The sequence below is a fragment of the Topomyia yanbarensis genome, chromosome 1, assembly GCF_030247195.1.
Source record: "Topomyia yanbarensis strain Yona2022 chromosome 1, ASM3024719v1, whole genome shotgun sequence".
Classification (NCBI taxonomy): Eukaryota; Metazoa; Arthropoda; class Insecta; order Diptera; family Culicidae; genus Topomyia; species Topomyia yanbarensis.
This window is the reverse complement of record NC_080670.1, coordinates 175,876,978-175,886,325: the sequence shown is the minus strand read 5'-3', so window position 1 is coordinate 175,886,325 and position 9,348 is coordinate 175,876,978. Positions and strand designations below refer to the sequence as shown.

Sequence of the window (9,348 nt, the reverse complement as noted above, 5' to 3'; positions counted from 1 at the left end):
CTGCGAGTTCCTATACTTGGCACTTGGTTGCAAGCAATCCACACTATTCCAGTCCAGTAACGGTTCGAGACCAAAACAGGTGCATAGTTGATTCCGTAGTCAACAATCGTCCGTAGAGACGAAAGTGTGTTATTTTGATACCGCTTCTGGATATTGACGAAGACGCCAACGTAGCAAGTGCCATAATGTCTGCGGGCATCGAGATTTTCGATCTACCGGCACGACACTTCCGGCTCTTTTGGGGTGCCTCCGGTGATTTGTGGCAGTCGCTGTGGGATCGCTTTCTGGATATCGTAGGTCCGTCCGTGTGTGGGTGTTTTGATCAAATGCTAAAATGCTAAAAGTAGTAAGTGAATGAATGAATCGGATTTGCGCAGTGTTTCGTGTGGTTGTGATAGAAATGTACCAATAATAAGCAGGACAGTAATCAAGGTCGAGGTTCGCAATGTGCGAAACAGTTTCCAATTAGATCTAGTTGTCACAGAAATAGCGGCGGTGTGCCGCTTCGGCAAAGAGCACGATATTCATTTGAAGCGTAGGAGTCTGGGAAGGAAAATGTAAACAAAGCCGGTATTTATGAATCACAATAGCAACAGGTTGTTTTTTTCTCATTGGTGCTAAGAACGGTAATTTAAACTAAAGTTCAAAATTTCCGCAAATGAAAGAAAAATATATATCGATAACCTATTTGCGATGACCTCCGCGAAGAAGTTTGATAAGCAACATGAGAAACCACTTGTAGCCTCCAATTGAAGCTGATAAGAACGTAGTGCAAAGTACCCAGTTGTTGCGAAGAGAAATGCGTAAATACGCGACTATTGCTAATGGCGATAAAGTACGCACCGAGGAGGCTTGTTCTTTTTTGGAACGATTAGGTGCGACTCATTGAGGGCTATTCATTCATTTGCGATAATCGAATAAGGTAGCAGCAGGTCAAAGCCCGCGTGAACCGATAACCGAAAAGAAAAATGGATCTCTTATCAGCTGTCGATATGGACTTTTGCGAATCATTGTTCAGTGACTTATGTGTTACACATTTGACGATTATTTGTTTGTATCCTAGTTATTTACTCGAACAAAAAAAAATGATGGTGATAAAATGCAATGAAGCGCATTAGTATACTAGTGCAAGTGCATTTGCATTATGATTATTGCGCTCTTTGTTGGCTGCGCAATGCAGAATGGGTCTGATAATTTGCGACAACCATCATTTATCATCAGGGTTAAAATGATTGTTGCAAGTTGAGGATTAAATTCCTTTGTTTATTACATGACAATTAAGAACAATTCTGGATGTGCGTTTGTGACTCCTGATACCTAGGTTGTAATATTCTAAGTTAACAGCAAATTTGAGAACAAAAGTGATCTCAATTTTGACAAACCTCAAGCGAAGTTATGTTTCTATAATGCGATGTGGAACTCAGCCTTTATTTTTAACTACTTCGCTGTTGCAAGTATACTTCAACGTTCCTACTGATACAGAGAACCAGTTCTAATCAGATCGAAAAGTTCAAAGAAATGGCATATAAAACCAGTTCTATATCTCTGCACAACAAAGTCAGGGCAATTTGATAAAAAGATGATTATTTGAAACAGATCTAGTATCCTATGATATTTTTGTGCTCAGTCAGTACCATCATTCGCAAACTAATCTTTGTTGAAACTGCACTTTAGAAAAAAAAAGTCGGAATTTTTGTTTCGATTTCGACTCATCACTAGTACAACATACCGTCTTGAACATTAGCTAGACACTAAATCAAAAAAGGTCACACGTCTTTAGGGTTGCCATCCCTCCAGGTTTCACACGGAGACTCCGGTTTTCAGAGGCGATCTCCGGGTTTTACATCAATTTCTCCGGGTCTGTTGAGACGACAGACAATTTTACTTTTATAGTACAATTTCTAACGAGTTCTTCCTGTGATCTCGTTGGCTGCTCATGTAGCGTCTGTTTTCCAAAGAGGAAAGCTGTGTTTCTTTGTTGGAACTTCCCTAGCGACTGTAGTAACGAATAACCGAATTCTTTGCGCTCCGCTAAGAATTCCGGAAAACACCGCATTGTGCTTCTCGCGCTGCTTTGGAGGAGAACAATGCTTGTTCGGCTTATTCTCCACAGCGAGAGTGGCTGGTGCTTTTGGATTCCTTACGTGGCAGTTAAATTTTACACCTATCCAAACCAACAAATTTGTTCGCAAACGCGCAAACGCAAAACAATCTACAGCTTAATGTAAACGATACAGACAAATGGTGCACATTATGCTTCACCAAAACAAAACACTAAACGGTCAATATGAGTTAATTTGGTAATTTTCCAACCAGTGCTAAATTGATAACCTGAAGAGTTACAAAGTGATTCAAAGAAATATACTTGTATCTGTTCAACTTAGTAGATAATAAAAATTGTTTAAAATACTCTAAACTGTCAAGCGATATTTTGATTCAAATTTCTGTCTGGTTTCAGCGTTTACTCATATTTCTCTTGAAGCATATCAGTAAAAATGTCAGTAAAAATCTCCGGGTGAAAGCCTCACTAGAGTTGGTAACCCTACACGTCTTGTGTAAAGTCCCAAACAAATAATATTATATCTTACAATTCGATAGTCATTTTGAAAAAAAAATGTCACTAAACTACTTCGTTAACTGTAAATATCCAGCCCACTTTCTGCATCGTATGAGCTCGAATCATTATCGTTGATGCTGACAAAGTTCATGGTCCAACGATTTATTTGCGTTGACACGGAATGATCTGGCCTTCATGTGTACCGTGCGTGGGCTACACCTGTACTTGAGTTTCTGCGGCCAGGTAGGAAGAGTGAGGGCTGCACTGCCCATGCTCGCAAATCAGTCCCGTTAAAAAAGGGTATCCCATAGAAATTGGGACAGCACTCCCAATGCACAGATAGCTTTGAGAACGACTGAGAAGTCTCAAACAAATCCCATCTCTTTCTCTCTCTCTCTCTCTCTCTCTCTCTCTCTCTATTTTAATTCCTTTGTTAGCATCCATGTATTCGGGATCTATTTCGCCGTTGGCGTTGCGACCGGGATGCACATTTGCGGGTAATGGATGAATTCGCAATTTCCCTTATAATGACGCATCATTCTACTGATGCGGATATTTCTCTCATCGATTGTACTAAAAAAAAATCCTGAAAAAATATCACGAAAATGTGATGTAATGGTGGAGTATATTATTCAGTTTTTTCAAAAGGAAATTCCGGCAAGTCCGACATACAAAGTGCTGGTCCTGGTATCAGTACTGCGTACCTCATATGATGAAATTGGATAAATGTATCACGAGGCCTAAACTCTGTTTTCATTTTCAACAAATGTTCATCCTCACGAACATCTTCGCTCATTTTTATACATAGGATTCATACAGCAGGGATATAAGTCATGGATTTTTCATTTTCGAGAGTTGTCCCCAACTGTAGAGTTGGGGTCTTGACAGGGCTGCCCGTCAGAATCAATTACTAAAATTGTGATTCTGAATGTGATATTCAGTGTACGGCTCAGATATGTCCAGGCGTAGTGACTTTACTATCGCGCGGAAATGAGCGTTTATTTGTGTGCTTGAGACCGCGGTAATCAGATTATAAGTATGAAAGCGTTCGCAAAATTAACGGGGCGTTTTTGTGTTTGCGAAATCTTGGGCGTAGTTGTGCGTGGATGATCGCGATTGCCTGTTCGTCTTTGTGTATCATCGCGAGCGGCTCGGGCATTTGTAAGTTAAGGCGACGCGGACCGTGAGTTTGCTACTTAATTTTCAGTGTGCGGTTCAGGTGCTATAAGAGAGTGATTTCTTCCATATCATCAAAGGTCCCAGTCATGTCGCCATGGAACATGTTGTCTAGTGGATATGAGCATCATTTTTTGGCGGTTCAACAGAAAGCATGGACCTAGGCTGCTAGGACCGCGGGTAGAGATTTCTGGACGTGACCGATTCATAAGCGAGCGCACATGGGCGTTTGTAGGTTCCAGCTTGAGACCGTGCACTTTAGAGTGCATGGGTGATCGCGAAGATCTTAAGCGTTTATATGTTAACGTGTTGAATGCTAGAAGAGAGTGAGATTCTCCGTATCACTAAAGTTTCCAGTCATGCCATGGAACGTGTTGTTTAGTGGATATGAGCGTCATTTTTTCGATTGGTCCAATTGAACTATGCTACTAGAGCCGAGGGTAAGGGTTCATGAGTTAAAAAGCGATAAAACGTTCACTCAATGTGAACGAAGCGGAGTGTTTTCATGTTTGTGAGATCGCGGGCGTAGATGTGCATCAACGAAGCTCAAGCGTTTGTATGTTATTTATGTAACGTATTTGTCGCGTCTGCTAGCGTGTATGTGGCTTCGCATTTGTTTAACCCTCAAAAAGGTAAGGGGTCTCAGAGGCCCGGCTAATTACAGTTCTCTAGTTTCAATAGACTTGAAATTTGGAATAAAAATAATAGAGCGTTTTCGGGTTTTCGATTCTCTCACTGATTAAACAACATAAACGAAGCTTTGATTTTATTATGAGCGATGCTTCTTGAAGGCACAATTTGAGCTTGCCCTTTTAGGGTTAAAAAACATAAAAAAGCCATAGGCCCTCTCGGTCTCCTCGATGCACCATTATCGAGGCGTAATACAAGAACCATCTTAAAACAATTATCTGTTAGAGGTTCTTTAGCACTGATGCTCGAAATATGTTTGATGATGTTTGCAATACCGCCAAACCCACCAACCTAGGGGGGGGGGGCTTAAAAGCAATACAGCGATTTGAAACAATAAATATCTGTAAATTTTTTGACTATCCTGAAAATGCATCTCAATGGTCGAGACGCTTTGCCTACTGCATAGGAGACGTGTTGTTTAAAAGTAAGTTGATAATCCCGAATCACTCCCAGATCCTTCACGTGACCGACACGTTCAATTTTTGTTTCTATTAAACGGTAGTTGTTAAATCGAATCCTCAAGCGAAAGTGAGATAACTGAGTATTTCTTTGGGGTTGCGGTTTCGCTCTACACCAATCAGCAAAAACTTGTAGCTTGTGTTGGCAGAAATCCGCAATCTTCAATTGAGAGAATCAGACGAAATGTAGTTAAGTAATCCATCTAGGACAATCGTGGAGTCTAGATGTACATTTCATTGAAGTATAGCCGAAATATCAACGGTTTCAAAGTGTTTCCTTGAGATTTTTCTGAGGTAGAATGTGGGGTCCTGGCAATATTGTTAGGCAACCGCAATCTCTTGATCAATGAGATAGGATCGAAATCACTGGGAAACACAACCATTTATGTCGAATCTCTCCATTGTTGTAATTGTGATATCGCGGTTAATTTTATATTAAGGCAGCAGATAATTCGATGTGAACAATGTCTGTTTGGGCGTTACGTTCCATACTTGACGTCCCGCTTATTTCCCTTTTTGAAGTAGAATACTTCTAATGTTTCGGTATAAGAGAACCGTTTCAAAATGTTCTGCCGGAATTTTACGCGATTTTTTTAACGTGAATATCTGCCGTTATACTGAATGAAAAATTAAGACTATTGCGATATCTGATTGGAAATATGTGCAACAATTTTGTATCCCATTCCGTAGGATGTACAATTACTAAAAATAATGGAAATAATGGATTTTATGAAAGCAAGTAATAATTTGATCCATGATTGGTCGGTATAATTTGATCAAGCAGCGAGCGTTGTTAGGACTACCCCTTTGTCATCGAGTGAACAGCGACACGTATAAAAAAGGGACATAAGAAAAAACGTTAGATTGTGTTCTGACGTTGTAAGCGTAGCAGCTGCTACGTTTCATATAAGCTCGTATTCTTCGGTGGTAGGTAATAAATCCCATGACTACCACCAGGCGTTAATAGCATTTCATTCCAATGATGCACTGACGTAGTGGCGTGCCAGTTTCATGCATACACAGAAGATGCAACAACGATACACCAAAGAAAAAGCGTAAAGCTCTTTCTTTCGGAGCCATATAAATGGATTGGCGATAGGGTGGTTTGGTGTAATAGAACCGCGCTCTCTTGCTATTTAAAAATATGTGGCGTCAGTTGCATGTTCAGATAAATTCACCACGGTGCGCGTCCATGGTGCACCGTGGTGAATTTATCGGTGTGTTTCCTCTGGTAAGCGGTAGTGCGAGTGCGATTGACGATTTGATAAACACGGGTTGTTTCGTTGTGTAAAGGAGACGTGTTGGCTTATTGGATGCTGATATTAAAATTTTCTGTTGATGATTTGATATGAGTTACTTCGCAAAGCTTATTTACGAGTTTATAGAGTATTTTTACACTACTCGAGAAAACTTAAAATACTCGAACTGGGAAGAAGTTTTACATATCATCATGCTATGAGCCCAGTGAAATAAATATCCGTAAAACTAGACTAATTGTATAACAGGTTGATGCATGACGGGATTTTTGCATCCACATTAGGGCCGGCTTATTATATATGCGGCTAAATGACGTAATGTGCATTTTACTTTTTTGTTTGCGAATATCGCGGTTCAACAAGTGAAAAACTCCATTAACAGTAATGTCCTGGTACTGCATATCGTGCTCGAATTAGACACTTTGATTACAACATCCTTTAGTTCGCTCGGAAGCCCAACTCGGAAAGAAACAAAATTGAATTTCGTGAGATCGCTTTGAGTGCGTCACTTATTCCGAGACATTCTAGGATCATAGCAACGCTCATCAACCACTAATTTACCGCTGAATGTCTGCAGCACCAAGGACAGCGGCTGCAGCAGCGCGAGGTTTAGCATTATTCTCGCGACTTCTGTTAGGAGTCGGCGGTTCCCTCGGAATTCGCTCGATAAACAGCCTCCTATGAGCTACAGAATCAGAATTAGTCGGCAAATGAGCATCCAATTTTTTGCAATTTTTTGAATTATAAAGCACCAGTATAGGGATACTTGCTTACAGTACTTAAATTAGTAGATAGCTTCCAATGCTCGCAATATTTTTAAACTGATCTTCTACATGAAACACAAACAGGGAGCATACATGACCTCTGCTGCTTGCTGATCGTTCCATCTGCCATGTCGTCTTGGATAGAGCAGCTTTGGTTTTCACTGTTAGATGTTCGGTGTTTTTCGTATGCGTTTGGGTGACTCTGGTATAGCCTTCTTCTAGTTTGTTAGTCATTTCATTAGGCATATTAGCTTTCGGTTTAGGGATACCGTGGAACATTGTTTGTCTGGCAATTATTTTTTGACCGGCTGTCTGTGATGTATCACCAGATTTCCAAGGTTATTAGTTAGTGTTGGTTGTAGTAGATGAATTTTCTTTATTTGCTTTGACGGCTTACCGTAGTTAAGACCTTGAGATGACTTGCCCCCGAAAGTCAAGTAAGAAGGCATGGGTTGGTTTATTAGCATTCGAACCACCCGAAAACTGTTTAGAATGCCATGGAAAAGTTTCTCCAAATGTCGTTTGTGGCGGATTGAAATTCTCCATACTTTAACATGAGTCTTTTAATATAATCTGTGCTAGGTGCCAAATCGTGTAGACGAATTTTCGTCATTTTATTGTCCATATACACGGGGATCAGTATTTTGACGTTTTCATATTCGACGTCGTGTTGCATGGTGTTCTTCGCTACGAAGCTTTCTGTTTCGGCTAAAGAATTTAACGTTAACAGCACTACATTTCTTGTATGATGTAGTTGTAACTGGCGGGGTAACTTCCAACAATCATGTTTTCTTCGGTGACTACATTTCCTATCTAGTTTACTGTGATGAATACCTTTGCTGTCGTTCTCTGGCTTCTCAAGGGATACTCACTCGCTATCCAAGGGTATAGTCGGTCGCAACAATTTCTTACGAAATGACGCCAGTGCCAAATATTTACCTAAAAGTAAACCTAATGATATTCATTTAATCATATCCCATTTTCAGGCGATGAACCGTTCCGTCTATGGGTCTTCGGCACCCTTGTCTACACCATGATCCTCTATTGGACCATCGGCTCCGTGTACACCCTATTCGACATAACCAACCAGCCGGCCTTCCTACGTCGTTACAAAGTTCAACCGGGTACCAACGAACCCGTGGACAGCGACAGGCTCAAAAAGGTCATCCGACAGGTTCTGTTCAATCAAGTTTGCACCGGAATACCCATGCTGATTGGCCTGTTCTACCTGATTGGTCCACAAACCCAGGAAACAATTCGCCAACTACCAACCTTCCCGACGGTCGTCTGGCAACTGGCGGTCTGTATCGTAATCGAAGAATTCGGTTTCTACTACAGCCACAGGTTACTGCATGACGGCCGTATTTACAAGTACATCCACAAGCAGCATCACGAGTGGACAGCTCCGATTGCTATTACCGCCATGTACTCGCACCCGATCGAGAACCTGGTGAGCAATTTGCTTCCGATCGGGGTCGGAGTTTGGGCTACTGGATGCCACATTGCCGTCGCCTGGCTGTGGTTTACGTTGGCTATTTCGAACACGCTTCACGTGCACTCCGGCTATCATTTACCGTTTCTGCCGAGTCCAGAGCAGCATGATTTTCATCATTTGAAGTAAGTTGATTTATTTTGTGGGTGTCATCAAAATATCGCACCGATAACTGTCGTTATATTTTTCAGGTTTACCCAATGCTACGGAGTACTCGGGGTACTGGACTGGCTTCACGGAACCAACAGTTTGTTCATGAGCTCGAAGCAATCCGAACGGGACTATATTTTAACCAAGTTCGTTCCGGTGCGGGAGATTCATCCCGATTCGGATCAAGTTTCTGTTAAGAAGCGTGAATGATCACCAGTTCTTATGCTAGATTTCGGTCTGAAATAATATGATAGTACTACTGATATTATGTTGTATGGAATGCTTTTATAATATAGACACACATGTTTGACTGATTTACTGTTGAGTTTCGCATTGTGGTAGTAACGTATGAGACAAATTTGAGCAATATGCGGATTTCCCTCACAGCTATTTTTGTAAATATTTTCATTATTTGCCTGCAAGCTTAATGACTTGCACCGATTGTCGATACTTTTCCTGATTAGATCTAAAAAAAGATTGTTAAATTAATCCAGAAGACACACTGTATTGCAGTTAATTCTGCGAGGTACACGGAAGCTGGAAGATTGAGTTTTCAGGACAAAATCTTGTCGGAGACACCAGTGGACTCATCGGTACGTCATCCGGCACTAGAGAACATTTTTCGGTGTCAACGTGTTTTTATTTATTTCCAATGTTTTTTTGGGATCTTCCGCAAATGTAGATGATCCTGGATCACACGAATCTTCTCTTCCGTGGACGTTACCGAGAGCACAGTGGAAGTAGAAGTATATTAGATATTCACACGATCGGGAACATCCTTCGATGGATACATATTTTGCAAGCA

At 41.0% G+C, this 9,348-nt stretch overlaps 1 protein-coding gene across 3 annotated transcripts; it reads left to right on the top strand.

Moving 5' to 3' along the window:
• Nucleotides 1-8,861, top strand: LOC131682236 (fatty acid hydroxylase domain-containing protein 2-like). 3 transcript variants are annotated; one of them, XM_058963598.1, is made up of 3 exons: nt 1-79; nt 7,888-8,518; nt 8,585-8,861. In XM_058963598.1, the coding sequence occupies exons 2-3, from the start codon at nt 7,935-7,937 to the stop codon at nt 8,751-8,753; spliced, it is 753 nt and encodes a 250-aa protein (XP_058819581.1). In that variant the 5' UTR covers nt 1-79; nt 7,888-7,934; the 3' UTR covers nt 8,754-8,861. The 3 variants fall into 3 exon arrangements, with proteins under 3 accessions (XP_058819581.1, XP_058819572.1, XP_058819588.1); XM_058963589.1 differs by having other exon boundaries at nt 26-297; XM_058963605.1 differs by lacking the exon at nt 1-79 and adding an exon at nt 486-626.
• The last annotated feature ends 487 nt before the right edge of the window (nt 8,862-9,348 follow it).

Coding starts and splice junctions, on each gene's coding strand:
- LOC131682236 (XM_058963589.1), top strand. CDS start 186: ATGTCTGCGGGCATCGAGATTTTCGATCTACCGGCACGACACTTCCGG. Junction 298..7,887: donor TCGCTTTCTGGATATCGTAG/GTCCGTCCGTGT, acceptor TCCCATTTTCAG/GCGATGAACCGTTCCGTCTA. Junction 8,519..8,584: donor CATGATTTTCATCATTTGAA/GTAAGTTGATTT, acceptor TATATTTTTCAG/GTTTACCCAATGCTACGGAG.